General features: G+C 38.4%; 1 protein-coding gene across 1 annotated transcript; it reads left to right on the top strand.

Annotated features, from left to right (window-relative positions):
* Positions 1-27,612, top strand: CAND1 (cullin associated and neddylation dissociated 1). The gene is made up of 15 exons (XM_061639802.1): positions 1-521; positions 4,083-4,226; positions 9,812-9,966; positions 11,741-11,864; positions 12,647-12,903; positions 13,000-13,105; positions 14,420-14,565; positions 15,039-15,331; positions 15,837-15,978; positions 17,431-18,924; positions 21,884-21,979; positions 23,265-23,434; positions 25,248-25,412; positions 26,276-26,383; positions 27,059-27,612. Exons 1-15 carry the CDS (start codon positions 454-456, stop codon positions 27,281-27,283), a joined length of 3,693 nt encoding a protein of 1,230 aa, XP_061495786.1. The 5' UTR covers positions 1-453; the 3' UTR covers positions 27,284-27,612.

The raw sequence follows: 27,612 nt of genomic DNA, 5'->3' as shown, positions 1-27,612 counted from the left end.
GGCATCACGGGAAGCCAATCAGAATCTACGAAGTAGCGACGTTAGCTCGGCCCCTTCACGTGAGGGCCTCCTTGAACTTTGACCTTAGGCCCGAGCGCGAGGCAAACAGACGGTGGGATATTGGGTCCCCCTCCATTCCTCTAGGAACGAGAGGTCGTTCTCTTTTCTCCTCCTTCCTCTCCCTTCCCCACCCCCGCCCTTCCTTTTCTTCCCGCGCGAGCGTCAGTCGCTGGCGATGATACTGACCTCCATAAGGTACACGCGCTAACCCTCCCCTCATCTTGCCGTGTTCCGCCCTCCCCCCCCCCGCCTTGGGTAGAGGACCGCGCGGAACCGTCGCCGCTGCGCTCCTTTGCCAGATAAGTGTCCTCGGTTCCCTCCCTCCTTTCCTCCCGCACACAGCACTGGGCGACGTGGAGCCGGCGAGACGCGGCCCCCACCGGGACCATCGACATGGCGAGTGCCTCGTACCACATCTCCAACTTGCTGGAGAAAATGACGTCGAGTGACAAGGACTTCAGGTAAGAGGCCGATGCCGGCCCCCTCGGGTAGCCTCTTCGTCTCGACCCAAGCCAGGAGAAGCTTCCTCATTTTCTTCCCGTCCCCTCGCCTGGGGCCTTTTTTTGGCTTGCCCCGGGCAGGCCGCAGCCGCTTCGGTCCCCTCCCTTAGAGTCTTCTGCCGCACCCAACCTGCCTTGGGCCTGGGTTGACGCCCGTCGGTCAGGGGGAGGCAAGGCACCGCTCCTGGCTTTGTACTCCGCTCGAACTCTGCAAGGCTGCGATTCGGAGCCAGGCCCTGGCGCGGCAGTTTTGGCATCCCTCTTCCTCTGAAAGTTGCCTGCAAGTTTGTTCTTCCGTAATCGCGTTCTGTACTTCCTATTATATTCGGTGATTTGCCGTGGAAGGCGGACTTCTCCCTCCTAAACAAGCCAATTGCAGTCTAAAGCATATTTACTTAGTTGTAAGCCCCACTGAATATTGGGATGGTTGTTTGGGGTGTGGAGGTTAGTAAACGTGTCTAGGATCAGGCTGTAAATACTGTGTATAGGAATTACTGTAAACACCATGAACTTCTATGGTGGTTCACTAGCTCATTGTCTCTGTTTTAATGCTTTTTGATACATGTATTTAGTTTATATGTATGTTTGATTTTTATTATGGATAAAATGTTATAGACACATTACGTTTTCTCTTTTTTCTATAGTAAGTAATGTTTTTCTTCATTCACTATCAATAGGCCACACTAATAAGAATGTGGACAACAAAATGGTTTTCGTTTGCATTTTTATCCACAAAGTGCTAGATGGAAAACTGAACTTCATGCATTCTTATTCAGGCAATGTAATGGTAGATCCTTTGTGACCGTGTTGTTCAGTATAATACTTTTGATAGGGAAGAATTTGCTGTTGGCTCTAACTTTTCCTTGTGGTCACCTATTCATTGTCGAAGATGACCTCGTGTATAATAATTCCTGCAAAGAATGTATAGTATGTTGTTATGTGTGATGGCATACACTTTCCTACCTGGATGTAATTCTTGGGTAAGAATTTGCCATGTTTCATGTAGTTGTAATTGCAATATAGAAGCTAAACATTATAGAAACAGAAAAGAAGATGCCGGGAGCGTGGAAATGTGTGATCCAACACAGTGTGTGTCTTACTTCTGCACCATGCTTCTTTGGGATTTTCTGCATCTTCCTGTGCATGTAAATAGGGATGGGGGAGAGAGGTTATACATTTCCCCCAACATTTTCCTTTATTTTTCAGAGTGAGAAATTCAGGTAGCAATTATAAAAGCTCATGGCTTTGGCATTTGCTCAAACTGTATTCTTATTGATCAGGAAAGAGAACATTAAGGAGTTTCTGAGAAACCACATCACAGCCTGAAGTCATCAAAGCAGTATACAACAAGATAAAAATGAAATAAAATACAGAAAGTACTAGTTCTAAAAGACAATAAAACCATTCCTACAAAGTCTAAAAAAATAAGCCATTTCTGCAGGTGTGTAATTAATGTTCCATAAATGATTGAGTCACACCTCAGAGAAAGCCTTCTTAAAAACATTTCAGTAAGTGCCTAAACTTCATGATGCTAGGTGCTTGTCTAGTTTTGGCTGGTAATTGATTCCAGAGTTTCTAGTACAAACTAAGCACATCTCTGGGGCGTGTGGTACTCTCACTATTGCCCCATTTGAGGAATGCAGTTGCCAGACGGATCTATAGGGCGAGGTGATCCTTTGGATTCTTGTTTGATGTTGTCAGACTTTGCTGATACTGGCTTAGATGTAACAGGATGAGGAAGCCATCTTTGTTTTTTCCATGATTTTTTAAAAATGAAAGCTTTGAAGGTATGAGATCAGTATGTTGTAGTTTCCCATATCATTGAAAGAACTGTCAAGTAGTTTACTGTGTGTAAAAATGTAAATGTACTGCCTTCAAGTCGATCCCAACTTATGGCGACCCTATGAAGAGGGTTTTCACAAGGCTGAGAGGCATTGTGTATTGGACAATACAAATTGTTACCTCATAAGTATGACAGATGAACAATACAGATTTTGAGAATGCAGTTTTTAGTCATAACTATCAAATTAAGGAACAACACTGTTATGTGCCTTCAAGTGGATTTCAACTTATGGCGACCCCATGAATCGGCGACCTCCAATAGCATCTGTTATAAACCATAACATATATACACCATAACATAAATAGCATCTGTTATAAAGTTATAAACAATAACTTCCAACATATTTTAATAGCCTTTGGATACATGTAAAATGAGAAATGGCAAAATACAGTATCAACAATATTAGAAGTATTGCTTTATAGTCTTAAAAATATTGTGTGAAAGTTTTAGGGCTCAGGCCTTGAAATTTGTTCAGGAATGAAAGTATTGTATAATTATTAGAAGGATGCTTCTCTTTACTGCTTCCTTCTACACTATGCTAATTTTTGCTTATTTAGAATATATTTCTTAAACACTATAATCACAATTTGGGTACATATGTGTACCTATACTCAAGGTTGCTTAATCCAGATTAATTCTTAAAATTGGAATGACCCTTTTGTTAATGTGCTTGTGGCTAGAGATAAGTGTTTTGCACTTAGTAATGCATATTTGTGCCTGAAATTGGGATTTTTGTCTTTGCTTGGTATTGTGAGTGCAGAACCAGTGGGTGATAGATTTTCCACATACATTCATCCTTGCAATTTATTACTTGCCTGAATAGTTGGGTGGCAGACTGCCTCTGCTTGCCTCTGTTGCTGCTATTTATTTATTTTGTAGATTTAGATCATGCTTTTTGACTAATACTGGGATGGGGAACATACACCCATAAATGTTGTTCGATTCCAACTCCCATCATCTCTGATGGGTTCCCCCATCATTGGACTAAAGTCTTTAAAGCTGCTCACTCTATTAATAATATTAATAAGCTGCAATAGATACATTAAATACATACGCTTAAAACAAAACCAGTCAAGCAGAAGGAAGCTACTGGTGTTTTCTTCACTTATGTTGCCATCTCTTCTGGAATCCTTTCAGACATGTGCTATGCTAAATTTCCTGAGGTATAGAAAACTTTATATTGCTACAGTAGGTGCCCTCCTTTAAGTATGAAACAACCTACTTACAATGTTTCTTTATATCCTGATATTGAAAAGTAGCATGTTGCTTATCAGTTATAGGTAAAATCCAATACTACTATTCTATTTATGGCACAGAGTTTGATCCAGTGGAGGCATCCACCAACATAAGAGCAGGAGGGGTGATTTTTGCTGATCCCCCCCTTCCTGATGCAATCCCCCTGCACCATCTTTCATGCTGTTCTGGAAGGTCCCTGAACCCCCAGAACAGATTTGGGAGGGGACACTTGTGGCTGCAGTGAGAAGGGAGGATCAGCAAAAATCGTCTCCACCATCTCTTACATTAGCATTTCATTTCATCCTATGATCTTTTGGGGCTGGGAATATACACTTGATTTGGTGTTTAATGTAAGTAGTTTTGAAAATGAGTAGTAGAAATCTATTACTTAGATTGTGGTATAAAGCAAGTGTACAAATTGAATGGCCTTTTCTTTTGCATAGGTTTATGGCAACAAATGACTTGATGACTGAACTACAGAAAGATTCTATCAAGTTAGATGATGATAGTGAAAGAAAGGTTGTGAAAATGATTCTGAAGTTGCTGGAAGATAAAAACGGTGAAGTACAAAATTTAGCAGTTAAATGGTATGTATGTGAGATTAGAGTTTTAAAACTCTTATGCACTGACTTGATTCTATATTGTAAGAATGGCTTTGTCTGGCTAGTTCAAGATTCTGTCTCCAGAAATGGCAAATCTAATGTCCATGAGAAGGTCACCAAGAGGACATGATGGAGATATCTATCTCATATTCTTGTTTCCCATATGAATCGTTTTTTGATGCTGTGAATAATAGTGAGTGAAATAATGCTGTTTCTTCTGAATCTCCTGCTGGTCGATGTCACTGGATGATCTCATAGAAAAAATGATATTCACTCTTCCTGTTCATTTTATAATTTTATAAATATCTGTCAAGTCTTTTTCTTATGTATATTCCAAGGTATATGAGAGCGTACTCAGATCTGTGTTTCAACCCTTCCCCTGTGTATGAAGGCCAACAATGGAGTGGTTGCTCACCTGACCATAGTTCTTATCCTTGGCATGCTAGATGTAATTACTACTTAGTTAGTTTACATATAATCCTATAACATAGGAGGTGGTGTTTGGTTTAGCATCAGTTTAGATATATTTAGCATTAGGATAATTTTGTATGTATTTATAAATTTATATCCTGACCTTCCTCTCAAGGAGCCTAGGGTGGCAAACACATTAATGACAAAACGTTTGAACAACAACAAAAAGCATTCTAAAATCAATTTAAAACATTCTAAAAACAGTTGCAGATAAAACTTTCTAAGAACAGTTACAGATAAAAAGTTTTTTCCATCTAGTGATCTCCAGGTTGCCAGGAATGTTCTCCTTTAGCCATCAAATGCCTGGGTAAACAGTTACTATGGATAAATAAGGATATGAATTTAAAATTAAGTATTTGTTTATCCTTTTCTGATGTGAAGATGCAGCTTGAAATAACTGACTAAAATTGTTGGTGACTGGTTATTTGGATACTTAATGAAATAACCTGTTAGCTATATTAATATTTATGACAGAAGAGATTCTTAGTTTTTATTTGAGATTTTAACACAATGCTGTGGAACCTCTGGCCTTTGGACTTAATTATGTCCAACAGGCATTGCCTACTAGGCCAGTTCAGCCACACTCACCTGCCCTACGCTTGACATATGATGTCAGCGTGGGGCTGGTAAGAATGCAGCTCCTTACCTAAAGCACTGCTGATCAGCAATGCCTGCAAAGCCCTGTGCCTTTATTATTTATTTATTTTATTTATTATTTGATTTATATCCCGCCCTTCCAGCAGGAGCCTAGGGCAGCAAACAGAAGCACTAAAAACACTTTAACACATCATAAAAACAGACCTTAAAATACATTAAAACAAAACAATGTTAAAAACACTTAAAAAAAAAATTAAGCAGTTCCAACACAGACGCAGACTGGATAGGTCTCAACTTATAAGGCTTGTTGAAAGACGAAATTGATTCGAAATTGATTCGAAAGGCTCTGAAAAGATAACAGAGATGGTGCTTACCTAATATTCAAGGGGAGGGAATTCCACAGGGTAGGTGCCACCACACTAAAGGTCTGTTTCCTTAATTGTGCAGAATGAACTTCCTGATAAGATGTTATCTGCAGGAGGCCCTCACCTGCAGAGTGCAGTGATTGACTGGGTATATAAGGGGTAAGACGGTCTTTCAGGTATCCTGGTCCCGAGCTGTATAGGGCTTTGTACACCAAAACTAGAACCTTGAACTTGGCCTGGTAGCAAATGGGCAGCCAGTGCAATTCTTTCAGCAGCGGGGTGACATGTTGGCAATACCCTGCCCCAGTGAGCAGTCTTGCCGCCGCTTTTTGAACCAGCTGCAGCTTCCGGAGCAACCTCAAGGGCAGCCCCACATAGAGTGCATTACAGTAATCCATCCTGGAGGTTACCAGTGCGTGGACAACAGTGGTCAGGCTATCCCAGTCCAGAAATGGCCGCAGCTGTCTTACCAGCCGAAGCTGGTAAAAAACACTCCTAGCCACGTAGGTCACCTGGGCCTCTAGCAACAAAGATGGATCCAGGAGCATCCTCCAGACTATGGACCTGCTCTTTCAGAGAGAGTACGACCCCATCCAAAGCAGGCAACTGACCAATTATCCAAAACCGGGAACCACCAACCCACAGTGCCTCTGTCTTGCTAGGTTTCAGACTCAGTTTATTGGCCCTCATCCAGACCACCACCAAGTCCAGGAGGTGGTCCAGGGCTTGCACGGCCTCTCCTGATTCAGATGTTATGGAGAAAAAGAGCTGGGTATCATCAGCATACTGCTGACACCTTGCCCCAAAGCTCCTGATGACTGCTCCCAAGAGCTTCATATAGATGTTAAACAGCATGGGGGACAAGATGGTACCCTGTGGCACCGCACAGCACAACTGCCAGGGCTTTGAAATCAAACCACATGGGCAAAGAACACCTCACCTGATATCATTGAGTCATCAGAAGATTGACAGATGGGTGGCCCCATCCACTGTCAAAATCGTCTGGGAGTTAAGGGACCTAAGGATTTGGCCTGCCGTCTGGAAATGGTTCCCTACCCCTGTTTTAATGTTTCCATTCTGCAGTTTTGACATTAGTTGCCAACTTTGAAACCATATGCCAATTATATCTCCATATAGCATTACTGCTTCTGATTTTTACATATGCTAAGGTTCTTGCTCTTTAGCTCGTGTTTTTCCTGAATGCTTGAATGTTGTTTGAAGCCCATAGTAAATTATATGATAAAATGCTTCATTCAAATAGGACTATAGCACTTGTTTAAATGAATAATAATAATAATAATAATAATAATAATAAATTTTATTTCTAGGCCGCCTATCTGGCCGCACAAGTGGCCACTCTAGGCGGCGTACAAGATCAAGTAAAATACAACATACAAACTACATAAAAACCCAAGAACTACAATATAAAACGAAACCGAACCCACCCATAGCTAAAACCAATAAAATTAGGCTACCCCAGGGATCTTGTAGGCCTGCCTGAATAGCCAGGTTTTCAAGGCTTGGCGAAAACTTGGCAGGGAGGGGGCATGGCGAAGATCATAAGGGAGAGTGTTCCAGAGGGTGGGGGCCGCGATTGAAAATGCCCTCTCTCTGGTCCGCACCAGTCTAGCTGTTTTGACTGGTGGGACCGAGAGAAGGTCTTGAGTGGCTGATCTAGTCAGGCAGCATATTTGTTGATGCTGGAGGCGTTCCTTCAGATAAGCTGGGCCGAGACCGTATAGGGCTTTAAAGGTTAGTACCAACACCTTGAATTGGGCCCGGTAGACAACTGGTAACCAGTGTAGATCTTGTAACACCGGAGTGATGTGATCGCGGCGACGGCTGTTCGTAATCAAACATGCTGCCGCATTCTGTACCAGCTGCAGTTTCCGGACCGTTTTCAAGGGTAACCCAACGTAGAGCGCATTACAGTAGTCTAAGCGAGAGGAGACCAGGGCATATACTACCCGTGGGAGAAGATGGACAGGCAGATAGGGTCGCAGCCTCTGTATTAGGTGTAATTGAAACCAAGCTGCCCGGCTCACTGCCAAAACCTGAGCCTCCATGGACAGCTGGGAATCAAGGATGACCCCGAGGCTGCGGACCTGGTCCTTCAGGGGCAGTTTTACCCCATTGAGCACCAGGTCTAAAGCTCCTAATCTTTTCCTGTCTCCCACGAGTGACTCCAGGCACTTGGAAATGGTCTCCACAGCCAACTCTGGCGAGGACTTAAACGAGAGATAGAGCTGGGTGTCATCCGCATATTGGTGGCACTGCAGCCCAAATCTCCTGATGATGGCTCCCAGCGGCTTTACATAGATGTTGAATAGCATGGGGGCAAGGATAGAACCCTGTGGCACACCACAGTTGAGAGGCCAAGGGTCCGAGACCTTATCCCCCAATGCCACCCGTTGATGTCTGTCTGAGAGATAGGAACGGAACCACCGTAGAACAGTGCCCCCTATTCCCATTCTCTCCAGACGATCTAAAAGGATACCATGGTCGACAGTATCGAAAGCCGCTGAGAGATCCAGGAGGACAAGGAATGCATGTTCTCCTTTATCCAACGCCCTCCTTAAATCATCCACCATAGCGACCAAAGCTGTTTCAGTTCCATGACCAGTCCTGAAGCCAGACTGGAATAATAGCAACTGCTGCAGGTGGTACTTGCTACAAACTACAAACATTCACTTTCCTTTCTAAAATACGAGATGCTTCAATATAACTTCAGTTTAATCTGTTTCTAGGAAGTTTTGCCCCAAAGTAATATTGTATACTTCAGAAGCACTGACAGGGATGATAATAAAGCAGCCTGTTCTTCCAGCAGATGTAGTCTGTGCTATAGGAAATTACAACTGCTAATTTGTAAAAGGATAGTAAAACAGTATTTAGCAACTTTGATAATCCTCTTTTCTGATTACACAAAGACTCGTGAAAAGGGCTCTCTTAGCCCTACTAGCTGAGTTCCTTTAATGAACCACTAGGTATTGAGCAATGTGCTCCATCACTGAGCTATGGCTTCTTCATTTGTGCTGGATTGTGCACTGTGGCAGGGCAACTGGATGTGGGAAAATCATCTTAACTATATTGTGGCTTACTGTGTACTAACTTAACTTGTAAGATCTTGTTTCCATGTACAACTTCATAATCTAATGTAAGTTTTAACAACAGATTGGGTACTATACAAAAATACCTACTACTAATTTAATAGCTTTTAAAATAAATAGGAAGAAATACTTGTTCCTTCAAATACTCATTCTTCAAGTTTTAAACACATAGTCAGGGGACCAGAGAACTATTGAATGTTATCTTCCGTTTTGGAGGATTTCATGTTTTACATATCTAACTTCTATTTTATGAGTAGGGAGGTAATCTCTATTTTGAGGAATGTATTATGATAGCTGAAGAATAGTCTTATTAATGAGCTATTAAACCAGCCCATAGCATTTCCAAGTAGTAAACACTGAAATAGCTGTAAAATGCAACTAAATTATGTCAGTTTTAGATGCTAAGGATAATCTGTCTGATATAGACAATAAACAAACTGAAGTTATGACCAATGGAGTGAAGAATATATCAAAACATGGTGTTTTTCTTATTGACAAAAAGCTATGCTAAGGCTGCAAGCATAACCCACTTACATGGGAGTAAAACCTTTTGAATCCAGAAAGACTTCTGACTTAGAATTGCAGCCTAAATTAAATTTACATTAGTTAAGTTGGATTTCTTGTTTTTTCCAACTAGTAATTTGAGAAAATTAACAAAAAATACGTCTATAAAATTCATTCTAATAACCCCACAGATCAGTGACAGAACCAAGTACACATGGTCAGAACTTTCTTGTGAATCAGATTTTTGGTTGCTGACAGGGATGTTTGTAGAACTGTATATGGCAGCATGTCTTTAAAATGGGTCAGTTTTGCCCAAATAAGTTTGTAGAAATAAACACTGTTGTAATAGTGCATATATCATCACCCAACACAGAATTAGATATGAAAACCTTTGATTTGAATTGTTATAAATACGCCTGACTTAGTACTGAATTGTAGTTTTACTTGTAAATACAGATGAGTGAACTTTTAACATTTTATATGTGATTAAATCAGTTTTTAAACTCTGTTCAATATTTCATTACAGCCTCGGGCCCCTGGTGAGTAAAGTGAAAGAATACCAAGTGGAGACAATTGTAGATACTCTCTGTACTAACATGCTTTCTGATAAAGAGCAGCTACGTGATATTTCAAGTATTGGCCTTAAAACAGTCATTGGAGAACTTCCTCCTGCTTCCAGTGGTAATTTTTCTTCTCTCTAATTATTTCTCTTCCATTTTGATTTTGATCAATGAACTTAGACTCAGGTGAATTCTAGCTAATGCTGCAGTCTAATTTCCTGGGAAATAAAGTATTTTTCTGCTGTCTGATCATTTCAAACTAATAGGTGGATAGTGTGGGAATGGCAATCATTGCCCTTAAGTGTCCTTATTTTGTTTTAATTTCTAGCTGGGGTATTTGTATTTGGAGGAAGGAAGCAAGAAGAGTTCAAGAACTAAAGCTGGTGGACATATTATTGATCCTTGGTTAAGGTTCTGTGTATGATATTGTATGACACCATTATGTTGTGCAGCATGGCCCAGGATTTATGCTGAAAGTGTGCAGGCTGTGCCTACAATCATAATGCTGCCCATTTCCCCCAGTAAGCTCTGTCTGCGTTGTGTGGCATTATTGATACTTTCACTATGTAACATTTGAAGTTTCACAAGGAGAGCAATCTACAGTAATTCAGTGGGCCTGTGGTGTACTGAGTCAGCAAATTTGTACCTCATCCCACTCTGTGCTACCTTCAGATAGATATTTGATAATTGCTCTGGAACAAGACCAAACTGGTTTTGTTTCTTCTTGGCCCCCTTCTCTCCTCCTGGTCCTATTCACTTGCTTACTTGCTAGCTATTTACACTAACATCTTTCTAAACTTTGAGGCACAAATATTTTTTGGGTGCAATTCACCTGTTGAGGCTAATGTTGAAACTAGTGATTTGAGTGGAACTGTCTAACCTGATTTATTTTCCATGGCTTTCAGTTTGGGATCCTGATCTTTCCAATTGGTCAGTGAATATCCCATAATAGAAAAAAGATACTGCTTCTGAGTTTCTGTTTTATTAGTGTTGACTGTGAAAGAAACGCACACAATGAGCATACTATTGTTTGGTTAATATATACATTTCTAATTTACAAACAAAACAACCTGATAAAGTTCTGAACTTTGACAAATAAAATATCATCATTCCCTTCATACGTTGTTGAGGGGCGAGTGCTGTTGCTGTATAGCAAAAATAGTTTCACTGGATACAAGAGGGAGGTATCAGCAGGCTAGAGGGTGGGGGGACTCCAATTTTTATAGAAGTACAAATAATTAAGGGGGAAAATAAGGGGGATCCTCCCAGCAGTCCAGTGATGACTGAACATGTTCACTGAATACAGGATACTCACTGACTATTGATGGGGGGAGGGAAAAGAAAGCCAGGAGGGAAGCTTAATGGAATGGAGTATCCAGAACAGGAGCGCTCCACAGTGCAATGTTTTATTGAAAGTCTCACTTGTAAAATACAGTGCAGAACCCATGCAGTGGTTCTGTGTTTACCAGCTTGTTTTTCTAATATGCTACTTCTAAATTACCTTCAAAGAAATCTGGGCTGCGGTCAGGAATTCAGAGGTGGCTTAATTCATGGATTGCTCTTACTAGATTATGGTGCATGTGTGTGGGTTTTTCCCCCTGCATTACCAGTTTACAAATTACTGGACAATATTCAGAATGAAGTGGACTTTAGTCCATGAATGTTTGTCATACTCAATTTATTCTTTGCAATTCCATAAGACTGTTCATTGTTTCTGCTGCCACACAAACTAACATGGCTATCCCTGATAATTGATTTTAATAAATCTATCACAAATTAAGCCATATTTGTTCTGGAAATTGCTCAAGTAAATACCAATAATTATAGCTTGTTACAGCTCTTGTGAAATTGCATATATATGCTGATAACATGTCATGATTTTGTCATATTTCCAGGTTCTGCATTAGCAGCTAATGTTTGTAAAAAGATTACTGGGCGTCTTACCAGTGCTATCGCTAAACAAGAAGATGTCTCTGTTCAGTTGGAGGCCTTGGATATCATGGCTGATATGCTAAGCAGGTAAACATGTATGCTAAAGATGCAGGTAGACAATTTTTTAAAAATAAAGAAAATAATGTTTATACGCCATTCAAATGTCTGGAAATTCTTTATTGAAGAGAATATTAATGAAGCTGAGTGCCTACAAAGTTGTTAAATACATAATAGATATAATATTGAAATATGAATTTGCATTAGTTATTGCTTCCATTTTCAGTAATTGAGAGAGCTTTTTGATATGTTGGCTAGAAAAAAGATAGCTTGCTTAGAGGAAAAACTTGAAAGTTTTTAGAGAGAAATCTGGAGTGAGATCATGCATATTACATCCATGCTCAGAGATCTGCGCTGGCTGCCTTTTTGTTACCAGGCCAAATGCAAGGTGTTACTATTAAACCCTATATTATGCCCTTAAAGTTCAGGACCAGTTTACTTGAAGCATCACCTTGCTTCATATTTGTCTACTCAACTGCTTCAGTTTTTAGAACTGGCACTTCTAGAAATGTCACATAATGTTCCATCTTCACTTGTCTTTTAGCATGGCAGAACCCTTCCTGTTGACATTAGGCGGGCACCTTTCCTGAAATATTTTCAGTGCCTGCTAAACATTTTATTTAGGCAAGTCTACTCAGATATGTAAAGATATTTTTTTATATATATATATAAATATAAACTCCTGACTTTTATCGATAATCGTAATGTGTACTTTATTTTATGTAAACCATTTTATGTAAACAAATTATGGAATGCCTGGATGACAGTTTTATTTACTGCTTTTTTCTAACTTAATTTTTGTCTCTTTTAAGGCAAGGAGGACTTCTTGTTAATTTCCATCCTTCTATTCTGACCTGCCTGCTTCCTCAGCTGACTAGTCCAAGGCTTGCTGTGAGAAAAAGAACTATCATTGCTCTTGGTCATCTTGTTATGAGTTGTGGCAACATAGTGTTTGTTGACCTCATTGAGCATCTGTTGACAGAGCTTTCTAAAAATGATTCCATGTCAACAACTAGGACTTACATACAGTGCATTGCTGCCATCAGTAGGCAAGCAGGTCATAGAATAGGTAAATAAATGAACATATTACTGACATCTCATATTTTTCATATGAAATGTTGCTAAGTATTCCATATGAATGATTGCTTCTGTTTTTTGTTGTCAGGTGAATACCTTGAGAAAATTATCCCTTTGGTAGTAAAATTTTGTAATGTAGATGATGATGAGCTTCGAGAATATTGCATTCAAGCATTTGAATCTTTTGTTAGGAGGTAAGATTGAAATGGATGTACGTTTTTTCATGGTCAACTTTACAGTATGAAAGGAGTTGAAATAAAGTTTTAGAGTCACTGAGAAGCAGCTCTAGTAAAGCAGGGGGGAAATAACACTTAAATTGTTAAAATGCGTAGTCTTCTGAACCAGTGCTTTTCTCTGTGACAATACTCACTGGTACAGAGTATTGGCACCTTTTTTTTGCTGCCTATGGCAACCATTATGTATGGCACCCACAGCACTTTTGTCATAATGAGTACTGGCACCTCATGTTTTTACCAAAAAGCACTGCATTGAACTAAATTATTGTTTATTGTTTGTATTGCTGTCTTTAGCTTTAACGCAGCTAACATCTGCTTAGGATAAATCAAGCAGCTACTCAGAAGTTTTGGGATTCTTAAAAGTTTCTGTTCAAACTGCAGTTTCATAGAGTACGTAGACATAGCTAAACTGATAGTTAAAGATACGTCATGACTGCAAAGTAACATTTCCCAAAAGCATCAGTTGCAGTGGAAATGTGTAAGAGTCTGATACTGTGCATCATGTGATGAACACATCTGTACAAGAACTCTTTGTCTGGTAAATATGGTCTCCTACATCGTTTAGAATAGTGTGTAGGGGTTTCCTCATAATCAGATTCATGCATTGCCTGGCTGCTCTGATCCTCTCCCTCCCCCAGCTGCCTCTGCTGTTTTATAATAGAGTTGAGACGGCCAGCTGAATATGGGCCCCTATCCCGATTCCAGACCTTTCTGGGTTAGAAGTGTAAGGCACACTTTCATTCCCAGCATGAACACCTTCCAGAAGAGGTTACCTTAGAAGGGCTCTTGAGAAGAAATGATACCATCATGCACTGTTTTTTCTTGGAGCTTGGCTTGGGAAATGATGCTCATCAGCAGATGAGAAATTCATTTGCTGTTTTTAACCTGGCAGCACCTCATCCCTCAGGATGGCTAACCCAGTTGTCCTGCCCTCCCAATGCATCCTGAAGAGCATGACTCTTCACTAGTCTAGACTTCTAGGGAAGGTACCTCAGCCTCATGCAGTATAGCTAGAGAGAGGTTCAGTTTGTTGGGGAGATTAAGAAGACCAGAAATAGATAATGTTGAGAGGTGTCTAAATCAGAGAGCCATTTGTATTTTATTTCTGGCTCTTCCTGAAGTTTGTGTGTCTGCTAAAACCATGAGTAAGTTAAGTAGGCTTTGCAGTAGTTGTATACGGTTTTGTGAGTAGGCCCAGTTAAACAATGTAACAATACTAGTTAATGGTTTCTTTTCAGTAGTTGCCTAATTAGTGTTATGCTTATTATGCAGATGTCCTAAAGAAGTTTATCCTCATGTAACTACCATTATAAACATTTGTCTTAAGTACCTTACATATGATCCCAACTACAATTATGATGATGAAGATGAAGATGAGAATGCAATGGATGCGGATGGTGGAGATGATGATGACCAAGGTATATTTGTGCTAAGAATAAAATCTAAGTATAACAAACAATAAGTTATTTATGTAGTATTCTGAATTCATTCTTTTCAAAGACTAATGGCTAGGCTTTGTTAAGAAAAGACACTCTGGCTCAGTCTTTACAAAAGTAATTGGCCCCTTACTGACCAAAACCAGCGGGGAGAAACAAAATTTTGTAAAGTGCAAACTGGCATTTACAACCAGTGGGAGATGATGTGAAATGTTCAAAGAAGTGGTGCTTTCTTGGAAAATCCCTTCATTTAAGCAAGGTTTATTTGAGAGCAGGGATTGCCAGATTGTATCGCTGAATATACATTTGTCATTCAATTACCTAGTAATTCTTGTTATGCTTTGTTTTATATTTATATTAAATACCTAATAATAAAATGCAAGGTGATCTGTCGGTTATGAGCTTTATTTGTGATTTAATATATAACGTGGAATCCTTCTATTTCCCCCTGCAAGGGAGTGATGATGAATATAGTGATGATGATGACATGAGCTGGAAAGTTAGACGTGCAGCTGCAAAATGCTTGGACGCTGTAGTCAGTACACGGCATGAAATGCTTCCAGAGTTCTACAAGACAGTGTCTCCTGCTTTAATAGCTAGATTCAAGGAACGAGAGGAAAATGTAAAAGCAGATGTTTTCCATGCCTATCTCTCTCTTTTAAAACAAACACGACCTGTGCAGAGTTGGCTATGTGATCCGGATGCAATGGAACAAGGAGAGACGCCTTTAACAATGCTTCAAAGTCAGGTTGGTGGATATAATGTCAGTATTATGTAGCACAGAAAGCCACATTGTTTGCTCTGGACTAAATATGAAAGAGGGAAAAGCATGTATGTACTCAAAGAAGTGTGCTTTTGTTGTCTTGATAATTAAGAGCTTTTGGAATTGTGTTGCAGTCAGTGTCCAGTGCTGTTTGCCTGTTTTTACAGTGGGACTCATGGTTTCTTTCAAACCTGTCCCCCTCCAGACCCCTGTGTGTCCACAAAATCTGGTCATCCAGACCCGGGGGGAGGGGGCAGAAGGAAGGAGAATCCCCATTATGTGAGCAGATACATGCTTGGACTACCTTGGTTTTGAAAGTCAAATATTTTCATTTCTGAAATCTGCTGGACTTTCTGCACACTGCAGAAAGGTTATTTCTGTCTGAATGTCTGTGATCATCCTATTTACATAAGATTCAGATATAACTTGTAGGTTTGTATATAAAAAGTGCTAACTGCTGAACCATGTAATGAGTATATAATAATTACAGGTTCCCAACATTGTTAAAGCTTTGCACAAACAGATGAAGGAGAAAAGTGTGAAGACTCGTCAGTGTTGTTTTAATATGCTAACAGAGTTGGTCAATGTGTTACCTGGGGCTCTCACACAGCACATTCCTGTACTTGTTCCAGGTATGAAAAACATGTATTAGATTTGGATTTTTTTTTTTATTTAGATAATTTATACACCGCTTAACATTTTAATCAAAATTTCTAAGTGGTTTATATATTTTATAGAATATTATAAATTTTACTTTTTAAATTAACTTTTTAACTGTTTGTGCTTTAATCTTGACATCTGTTAGTGCTTTGAAACATGTTTATATATTTTGCATAGAAGTGGTACATCATTAGACTTTTGGTTCTCATTGGTTCTATGTGTTCTTCATTAGCCTTTCTATAACTGTATATGTACATTTGCTTGGTCTTTCTTGAAACATTTATTTGATTCCTGCACTTTGCAACTGTGTGAGTTCCTAGAGGAGGATATTCAAAGAGAAGAGATCTTACTAATTGGTACTTTCATAATTGGTGATAATACAACTTAAAGTCTGCTCTCAGTTCTGTATATGAGATTTCACTGAGAGCATAAAATGCATTCAGCATAATGGTTTAAAATTGTATGAAAGATGGAAATAATGGGAAATATCACCAGGATCAGGGAAGACGTCAGTAAAATTGTTTTTATCCAGATGGAAGACCATTAGTATTAGTATTAACATTGATTACTTGACCTTTACCCACAGGTCCCAGGGCGGGTTACAACCATTTTAAAATACAGCATTAAAAACACTTAGAAACAAAATGACAAAATAAGGTGGTGGTATTATTATTAGCATTTATTGTGTTTGGAAACAATATGCAAATTTCATGTTTTTTCAATGATTAATGTAAAGATCCATGTATTCCATGTGTTGAAAAGAAGGTGGAGAGAAGAGAGAATTGTGTGAATGGGATTGCTTCACCTTATTGCTGTCCCAGAATTTCCTCAACTCTGAACACTAATAGCAAAATCTGGTTCCACACTAGAAAAACCAGCGTGCATCAAAAGCATAAAATACCTAGTGGCAAGCATTCAAATGTGATTAACTCTAGGAGCCTTTTTTCTCCATACTTCATTCCTAAAACCACCCTTCATCAAACTACCTTCCTTTAGTAACGTGCAGTTATCAGACCAGGTAATTACTGCTAAGATGCTGGTTGTGTAGAAGAGCAGAAACAGGCACTAGGAAGTTCTGATTTCCAATGATTACTGGCCTAGCTGCAGTTGTGTTAGAAATAAAATTAAGATTAAATCCGGGTTGATGACATTTGTATAAAAGACTTTCTTTGGGGAGATGATTTCTGATTACGAAATTGACCCAAGAGGTCATTCAAGATTAGACAAAATTTTAGCCCTTAATGTAAATCGTTGAACAGGTAGATAATAAACCATCAAATTGCATTTTCTTATCTCTGCTGCTTGAGTGTAAGTTCAGAAAATTATTGGCTTGTTCTTGCTTTAAATCAGATGTTGGGAATATATAAGAAGCAAAAACACTTGAGATACAAAATTGTGTGAATTAACTCTCCATTCTTTTGCAGGCATAATTTTTTCACTGAATGACAAATCAAGTTCTTCTAATCTGAAGATAGATGCTTTATCATGTTTGTACGTGATCCTCTGTAATCACACTCCCCAAGTTTTTCATCCTCATGTTCAAGCATTGGTGCCTCCTGTTGTAGCATGTGTTGGAGACCCATTTTATAAAATAACATCAGAGGCACTTTTGGTTACGCAGCAGCTGGTGAAAGTCATTCGGCCTCTGGATCAGACTTCTTCTTTTGATGCAAGTCCTTACATCAAAGATTTGTTTACTTGTACAATAAAGAGACTGAAAGCTGCTGATATTGACCAGGAAGTAAAAGAGAGGGCAATATCCTGTATGGGTCAAATCATTTGCAGTCTTGGTGACAGTCTTGGCTCTGACCTACCTAGTACACTTCAAATCTTCTTAGAGAGACTAAAAAATGAGATCACTCGGCTAACCACTGTGAAGGCTTTGACTCTGATAGCTGGTTCTCCTCTGAAGATAGATCTGAGGCCAGTTCTAGGAGAAGGTGTTCCTATCCTTGCTTCTTTCCTTAGAAAGAACCAGCGAGCTTTGAAACTAGGAACTCTTTCTGCTTTAGATATCTTAATCAAAAACTACAGTGACAGTTTGACAGCTGCTATGATTGATGCTGTCCTGGATGAGCTTCCACCTCTTATCAGTGAGAGTGATATGCATGTGTCACAAATGGCCATCAGTTTTCTGACCACACTTGCTAAAGTTTATCCTTCCTCTCTCTCAAAAATCAGTGGCTCCATACTGAATGAACTTATTGGGCTGGTGAGGTCACCATTATTGCAGGGTGGAGCACTTAGTGCCATGCTAGAATTTTTCCAAGCTCTGGTTGTGACTGGAACAAGTAACTTAGGATACATGGATTTATTGCGTATGTTAACAGGCCCAGTATACTCTCAGAGTACAGCACTTACTCACAAGCAGTCTTATTATTCTATTGCCAAATGTGTAGCTGCCCTTACACGAGCATGTCCGAAAGAAGGACCAGCAGTGGTAGGTCAGTTTATTCAAGATGTTAAGAACTCAAGGTCTACAGATTCCATTCGTCTCCTTGCTTTGCTGTCTCTTGGGGAAGTTGGACATCACATTGACTTAAGTGGACAAATAGAGCTAAAATCTGTAATACTAGAAGCATTCTCCTCTCCTAGTGAAGAAGTAAAATCAGCAGCTTCTTATGCATTGGGCAGTATCAGTGTCGGCAATCTTCCTGAATATCTCCCATTTGTCTTACAAGAAATAACTAGTCAACCTAAAAGGCAATACCTTCTGCTCCATTCCTTGAAGGAGATAATTAGCTCTGCAACAGTGCAAGGTCTCAAACCATATGTGGAGAGCATCTGGTCTTTACTCCTGAAACACTGTGAGTGTGCAGAAGAGGGTACCAGGAATGTTGTTGCTGAATGCTTGGGGAAGCTTACTTTAATAGACCCAGAGACTCTGCTTCCACGCCTTAAAGGATATTTGGCATCAGGTTTGTAGACTTTTGTATCTTCATGTATTGTCTTGGAATACCACCCACAACTCATTTGTCCAGAATAGTCCTATTCAATTTTAATAGGTTCAAGCTGGAGTAAATGGCTTGTGGATGTCAGTTTGATGGAAGAGGAGAAGGATGTCTTCAATGTGCACTTTTTAAATAGACATTGTAACTGTTACAAAGAATGAAGTGCTGATTATGTTGAAAAATTATTGGAGAGTTGTTTTCTGCGTATTTGGTACTGATAATCATGTAAATATATAATAAGTTAGTTTGGCTATAATTCTACATGAAAGCATTTTAAAAACTGAATAATAAGTTATTTTACTGGGAATAATTAGAAATTGTCACCTACTTTAAGAGGCAGGTATTCTAAGGACTTCTTGAGAACACATTATAAACACTGTTCAAAAAACAAAACATGAAAAGATGAATTATTTAATATTGTCCAGCCACATAAGATGGCAGCAAGGATCTTTTGAGATCAAAGTGGTACTGGTATTGACCGGTCAAAATTAAATTACTTATATCCATATATTTCTATGAAAAACTCTTATGTCTAGGTGTTCATTTTATTCCACCACTTGTTGCCTGTTCTGATCATCCTTGATTGAACAGGGTAGCATTCTAGCTTTCTGAATGTTCATGAAGATAAAAGGAAAAAATGAGCAGGAAGTCTTCAACTTACTGTTAGTGAAAAAAGTTGGTTAGAGAGACTAATTCTATCTGCTCAGTTCTCCCTATTGTTCTTTATAACAATTTATACATATGATTCAATTTGACCAGTCAGTGCCAGAACCCCTTTTAGCATTACTTTGTCTTTGTAGCCAGGTCCTTTCCCCAAAATTATAGTGCACAGCCTTAAATGATAGAAGAGCTGTTTATAAGATTAATGTAGATTTCATTATTTTGCAACAAATACTATAAGTATGCCTGATAGAGATCCTGCTGATCATAAAGAATCACCATTCTTCACTAGAACAGTTGGCCATCGTATTGCTGCCTGGATAATCACTAATGGGAGGCATTTCTAGTGAAAAGTCTGTTGCCCAATTTTGATGGAAAAAAGGACACAGACTATTTGCTTTGTTTTATTTTAAAAGGGGATTAGACAAATTCATGAAGGATAAGGCTGGAAATGGTTACTAGCAATGATGGCTATGCATTCTCTCCAGTGTCAGAAACAGTATATCTCTGAATACCAGTTGCTGGGGATCACAAGTGAGAGAGTGCTGTTGTGCTCATGTTCTCATGCGCTTGGGCATCTGGTTGGCCATTGTGAGAACAGGATGTTGAGCTAGATAGGCCTTTGAGCTGATCCAGCAAGGTTCTATGCCATAACTGCTGAGCCAGTGTGATATAGTAGACAATATGAAAGCAGAGTTCAAATCCCACCCATGAAGCTTGTTAGATGACCTTGGGTCAGTTGCTATTTCTTAACCTCTCCCTCAAAGGGATGATTATGTACACTGACATGAGCAACTTGGAAGGATGAGCAAAGTTAAATCCATGCAAGTTGGTGGCCATCACTACATCTTGTGGCAGCAGAATCCATAGCTTAACTATGCTTTGTGTGATGGCAGTACTTCCATTGTCTAAATGACGCCAAAAGTCTATGCTTGCTCTTTAATTTTTTTTTTCTTATTTGAAACATGATTGATTAGCTTCTTTGGAAACAGTTTAATGGGCCTATGTTTTAGGGTGTGCATGTCAAAGGCACAAATCCACTATTTGCTTCCATTATTGCTGGATTTATACCTCATCCTTACATATCCCCAGGGCAGCTTACTAGAAATTAATTACAATAAAACAAAACAAAGAAGTAAAACACCACAGTGTGAAGATCAGCATATAAACAATAGGTGGCATCCAACTAACTTGTTTCGTCAGTGCAAGGATTTTCACTTTTGATAGTTAACCTCCACTCCTCACCCTGCACGCATCCTGTAGTCTCCCCAAATGTGTAGAGTTGGGGTGAAAACCCAGAACAGATTTAGGGTGTGTGTTGGTGATGCACGTTATAAGTTCCATTAAGCAAATGGAAGAAATCCTTGCCAGTTGGTTAGATACCGCCCAATAACTAGAAATAAAAACAAGGAAAGTATAAAGAATCCAGGGAAATATTGAGAGCAAGGACCTGTGGACATATGTTGGTAATGCTGCTATTATTATTGAGGCATGTAGAAAATATTAAACGGTCACAACACGTTCTTGTAAAATACATACTGTAACTTGTTTATGCTCAACTTGGAATGTATTTAAGAGCTTGAGCCCTATCACACTCTGCAGTGCATCTATAAAACTGTTGTGTTAAATTGACTGCTCCATTTTGGGAAGGGGATTAACCTCTTAGCAGAATTGTTATAATATACATTAGGCTTGCAATCCAAAGAACCTAATTTTGGGTTCTCTCCAATTAAGTCATACTAATTTGACTATTTAAGTCCATTGATTTTTTTCAGTGGGTTGTATCCAACATTAGTCTTGCTCAGAGTGGGCCCATTGAAATGAATGGACACGTCTAAGTCCTTTGATTTCAGTGGGTCTCATGAATGTGTGATTTAGTTGGATACAACCCTCTGTGAAATCAAGTGCTTTAGACTTGTTTTTTCTTAATTACCAAGAGTGACTACCTCATGTGACTTGATAAACTGCTCAGGAATTTAAAATTAGGAACACTTTAAATTCTATGGGTAATTTGCCCTGGGGCTCAGCTGTTCAAAGAAAAAAATTAACTGTTTGCATAAGTCATGCGTGTGAGCTAAGTAGCTTTTTGAATCATAGCTGAGGAAGATGCTACGGGACAAAATATGTATAAAGAAAAAACAACACTTTAAAAATGTCATTATTACTAATAATCCAGTATTGTGTTTTATAATTGCATACTATTTCATGGGACAGCTTGAAAAAAAGGAGTGTAGACATTAATTTTGATTAATTATTTTGCTATTAGGATCATCATATGCTCGAAGTTCAGTAGTCACTGCTGTGAAGTTCACAATCTCTGATCATCCACAGCCTATAGATCCATTATTAAAGAATTGTATTGGTGAGTGAAATTGTAGCCATTTCAAGTAGTGCATTTTTACCATAAAATGACATACTTTGTTACACAACTGGTGTTTTCTTTTAAAGCCAGTATTTTGTAGGTGCCAGTGTCAAATGTATAGGGTTTAAAAAAATATAGGTGACTTATCTACTTGCTTTAAAAAAATGGTAACGTGTACTGTTAAACATTCAGAAATGCTTTCATCTAAAACTGTTTGTTGAAATGTACTCATTAATTTCTATACTGCCTTTCTGTAAATTATTCAAAGTTGTGTCCAATATAGTGTAGCACAATAAATGTTCAGCTTCAAAGAAATTATAATAGAAAATGAGAAGGGTCACAAGAAACCACTTAAGTAAAAAATAATAGTGTAAATGCAGTATAATTGCTACAGATTGTGAGGCTTCTTGTGGAGTCATTGAATTGTACACAGTTTTGATAAAATTTCAGCCTATTGTGGCTGGGAAAGAAGATACATTATTTTCCAGTTACCATAACAATATCATTCTTTTTAAAATCATTGATTTGTCTTATTAGTGTTTTCCTTTTCCTGCATGGTTTCTTTGAAACGTGTTTTCCTCCTAAATTATAGGATTAACTTCTTAAAAGCCTTGAAACGGCATCCAGGCCCAGAGCTTGGAAAAGTTACTTTTTTGAACTACACCTCCCATCAGCCCAATCCAATGGCCATGCTGGCTGGGGCTGATGGGAGTTGTAGTTCAAAAAAGTAACTTTTCCAAGCTCTGCCTGTGACCTATGAAAATTGAAAGTTGGGCTTTTCAGAGTTGCTTAATCATGCCATTCACAGAACAGCTATAAAAAGGATTCAACACTTGTAGTTCTCAAATTGTCTTGAAGCCAATTTATATATAAATATGACTAGATAGTATCTTTGCAGAGAACATTTCAGTAGAAAAACAGCTGGCAAACTTGATGAATTCTTAGAGTGAATTTGTTGTCAAAAGGGTGTATTGGAATGCTAATTGCTGTCTTCACAGAAATGTAGGCAAACTGGATAGGATTCAAAGTGTAGTTATGTTTATGCAACATATCTTAGGAGGAAAAGTATAAGGGAAGCGAGACTCTTCATTTGTAGTGTATTCTTAAACTATAGCCCATTTTGTTTATGAGACGACATACTAATATAACCTCTCCCAATTTATGGCCCCATATTTTACAAACATCTTGGGGAAAGCGAATGTGAAGACTCTGTTTTCATTTTTCATAAGTGACAAACATTGGTCAAGAGCATATGCTGATAACGTTTTTTTTAAAATGATTGCAGGTGACTTTCTAAAAACCCTGGAAGATCCAGATCTTAATGTAAGACGAGTAGCGCTGGTAACATTTAATTCAGCAGCACACAATAAACCATCGCTAATAAGGGATCTTTTAGATACTGTGCTTCCACATCTTTATAATGAAACAAAAGTGAGAAAGGAACTGATAAGAGAGGTATGTAATCCACTCAAGTTACGGAGTGACTACGGAGTGGTGTCAGACATTTATTTATTTATTTATTTTATTTAAATAGCTAACATCTTCAGTTTTTTTGTGTTCAGATCCTTGTACAAGTTCAGTGTTTATTTACTGACAGGCAGCTGCTTTCTGTACTTAGGTAGCTTACTAAAGCTGAGTTCTTCTGAAAAGTTTGAGTATGAATTTCTTTGCAAGATTAGCTCTAAAATGGTTCAGAAAAAAACACAGTAATATGATAGGAGTTAGAGAGACCCTAAGGGGCCTTAGGTGGGAGACACACATTAAATATACTTTGGAAACTATTCCATATTTATATGGGCAACATATTTCAATAAACATGTTTCATAATACATGAAATGAAAATATAGGAAGAATATTGAGAGCTACCAGTATAAACAACAGTGCAAAATCTTTTGTCTTCACTGCACACATCCTGACAAAGGGAGCCAAGCCAAATGATTCACGTTCCAGAATCTTTTCACAAGTTATATAGGCTTCCCATACAGTCAACTTCAGTGTAATTTAATGAGATTCATCTTCTTACAGAATTGCAGGCCCTGGGCTGCTACTGGGAAGAAGGGTGGGATATAAATTTAATAATAATAAAAAACTTGCAATGAAGTTGTGAAGCAAAATTCAGTATTGGCAAGATTCATATAATTGCAGCATAAACATAAAATTACTCTGATGCTAAAAATGGCAAGTTATGATTAAGATGAAAGTGACCCAAAATACATTTAGATTAAAGAGTTCTATACACAAAAGCTATATCATGTATAAAAAAAGAAAGGCAAATGCAAGAGCATGATCTTCAAACTTGAGGTTTGCTTTCCACTTAAAAATTAATGACTATACTAGCAGTGGGGGAAACCTGCCCGGGCTTTGAGATCCGCAGGAGAGGCCCTTCTCTCAGTTCCAACACCCTCACAAGCCTGATTGGAGGGGACATGAGGTAGAGCATTTTCGGTGGCTGCCCCTAGGCTTTGGAATTCCCTCCCTAGGGAGGCAAGAATGGCTCCCTCCCTGCAGTCCTTCCGTCAGCAGGTGAAAACTTTTTAATTCCAAAGGGCTTTTGGAACTGTTGGTTCCTAAGGTTGGGGTTGAAGAGGGTGTTGTATTGTTTTACTGTTTTATCTGTACTATCTTAAAGTGAGTTTTGAATTACTCCAATTGTATATTTAAATGGTTTTATTATTGCACATGGTTTAATTGTATTTTAATGTAGATTTTTTGTTTGCTTGTAATTATATGTACTTTTAAATTTGGAAGCTGCCTTGAGTTCCAGTCCTTGGAAAAAAAGCGGGATAAAAATAAGAATAAATAAATAAATATATCCATACAGACTGATCATAAGAATGCTGCCATGGGCATCTTCTAGGAGGAAAGGCAGGATATAAATTTAATAAATAATAAAATAAATATGTTACTTCTAAACAGAGTACCATTATTTTAGTGTTGCTTGCTCCTACATACGTATGAATAGGATTACAGCCTTATTTATTTGATAAAGAACCCAATGTTTAGTGTACAAAGGAACCATTTGTTGGGATTCTCGATTACTGCTGTGAAAATGCACTCTTAGTTTTACCGTTGACTTTAAGAACAATACCATGAAAATGGCTATAGTTGTGGTATTACAAAAGACTTTGGACCATGGGCCTTTGTTTTATTTAAGAACTTCCCCTTGGAGCTGTAAAGTTCTTCAGCAAATTCTTATGCAAAGTGTTTCATTACCAATTGCTAACTAAATATATTCAATGCACTTAACAATTTCTGATTTGATTTGCAGGTGGAAATGGGGCCATTTAAGCATACAGTTGATGATGGTCTCGACATTAGAAAGGCAGCTTTTGAGTGTATGTATACTCTTCTAGATAGCTGTCTGGATAGGCTAGACATCTTTGAATTCCTAAACCATGTTGAAGATGGTCTGAAGGATCACTATGACATTAAGGTTAGTGCTTATTATTAGTGTGTGCGCATTTGTACATGTGGCTATACATACCTTCACTAGGCGTGAATTCAGATATTTCTAAACTAGTGGCTGAACAACTGCAGTGAAACAGTAAAAAAAACTTGGATACTGTCAGCTTTAAGCCTTGATAAAAGACTCTTCACTCTAGTCTTTGTGAGAAGGATTTCGGTTGGAATTGGGAAGATCATATTAGCTTGCTGAAAATTTTTTAATGAATGTTTTTGTCTAGAGTTTATTCTGCCCCTGAGATAGGGCATCTAATTTCCCAATAAACAATTGAAAGGATGATAGTCAGTTGTGGTTTCCAGCTTGCACAGTGAATGTCTGTTCATGCAAATGGGACTTCTCCTGCCTATCCTCCCTTGTTCAGCCCCTCTGCACCCACCAGAATGGGTGAGAAGGAAGGAAAGAAAGGTAAAGTCCTGTTGCATATGTAGGCACAAGATTGGATCTTGCTCAGTACCTGCTTTCCCCCCCTTTTCTATGATTTTATGCTCCTATAGGGAAAGTTGTCCTGTTTTTCTTGTAGACAGTTTCTGTCTACAAGAAATAGCCAGTGGTAGCCCAGAGGCTTCCAGCATGTGTATTATGACATAATATCAGCTATGAGAATCCATTGTTTTCAGTTAAGCATGAATTTGACTAATAAAGACAAAATTGCAATTATGGGTTCCATTAGTAAGAGGTGCTATCAGGGCATGACAAGAACCTCCTGAAAACGGCATTTTCCCCTAATATCTCTTGAGTTTGCAACCATAATTAAATTTGCTGATGATTAAAATCTGTTCTTAACAATGGCTAAAGCTTTATTATTAATTCAAAGTTTATTTCTCCCTAACCAGATGCTAACATTTTTAATGTTGGTGAGACTGTCTACCCTATGTCCAAGTGCAGTTTTGCAGAGGTTGGATAGACTGGTTGAACCCTTACGTGCTACATGTACAACCAAGGTATTGTGTGACTTTGTTTAAATTAGTATACATAGTAATTGTAAAACATAGTCAAATATTTTTCTTTTGCATTCCATCACCTTCAGCAAGAGACCTGTCACCCATATTAAAGATATTAATATGTATAGCTTTGGTCACAGACATAACTTAGGAAAATAATCTTTTGAAGGCCCTGCTCTTAATATGACCTTTCTAAATTTCCCCCATTTTTCTCTCTGATCATATTTTGGAAATAGCTTCAATGTGATAAGAAAACAGCTTTTATATGTGACTTGTTCCCCTGTCTTTTCAGAGGGTTACCCCACCTATGTGTTATCTTAAAAACTTTCAATTATTATTTTAGTTCATACCTAGGAATTATCCTGATTGAAGCAAAAGCAGTGTCTTTTAAATGGAAGGAAGACAAGGCATATTTCTAGCAGCATGCTTTCGTGGCTGTAGGTAATAATTCAGTAGATAGTGGGTCTCTTAATTGTTGAACACCACTATGTAAAGCTGCTAAACATTTCATGCATTTTTGTTCGGTATTCTGAGGGATTGTTTTTTGGTACAGCTAAGTATGTGGACATACTATCTCCTGGGGGGTATAGATACATTGAATAGCTTTTTAGCTTGATTATATTGTTGCATTTGTGTGTTAAGCTTACTGACCATCACTTTTTTAAAACAAAACAGGTAAAAGCAAACTCTGTGAAGCAGGAATTTGAAAAGCAAGATGAACTGAAGCGATCTGCCATGAGAGCAGTAGCTGCATTATTAACCATTCCAGAAGCAGAAAAGAGTCCACTGATGAGTGAATTTCAGTCACAGATAAGCTCTAATCCTGAGCTTGCAGCCATCTTTGAAAGTATCCAGAAAGATTCGTCATCCACTAATTTGGAATCAATGGACACTAGTTAGATAATTTAGAATGGGGACCATTACTTTGAACCATATGATGCACTGAATTGACAAGTTAAAAAAACAAACAGAAAAGCATCTAATCTTCACAATGTTCCACTTTATCTTTATGGAGACAGTTTGGCTTTTTCCCATTGTTGCTTTTTTAGCATTTATTCCAGAATATGTATTTCCATAATTCAGAAGTTGTACACCACTCATGTTTTAGTGGATTTGGACACACATTAAATAGAAATGAAAGGTTAAAACGCATGGTGTATGGAAATAGATTCCAACATCTGTTTACCCTGTAATGTTTAGGATTAAAAGTTTAAAATTTGTGACCATGA

Source organism: Rhineura floridana, chromosome 8 (assembly GCF_030035675.1).
Source record: "Rhineura floridana isolate rRhiFlo1 chromosome 8, rRhiFlo1.hap2, whole genome shotgun sequence".
Taxonomy (NCBI): Eukaryota; Metazoa; Chordata; class Lepidosauria; order Squamata; family Rhineuridae; genus Rhineura; species Rhineura floridana.
This window is presented reverse-complemented; position numbering and strand designations above follow the sequence as displayed.

What these genes read in the sequence shown, in the direction of transcription:
- CAND1 (XM_061639802.1), top strand. Translation starts at nt 454, where the DNA reads ATGGCGAGTGCCTCGTACCACATCTCCAACTTGCTGGAGAAAATGACG. An exon ending in TGGAGATGATGATGACCAAG is followed by an intron (nt 14,566 to 15,038) that starts GTATATTTGTGC and finishes TCCCCCTGCAAG; the next exon opens with GGAGTGATGATGAATATAGT. An exon ending in GAAAGGAACTGATAAGAGAG is followed by an intron (nt 23,435 to 25,247) that starts GTATGTAATCCA and finishes TTTGATTTGCAG; the next exon opens with GTGGAAATGGGGCCATTTAA.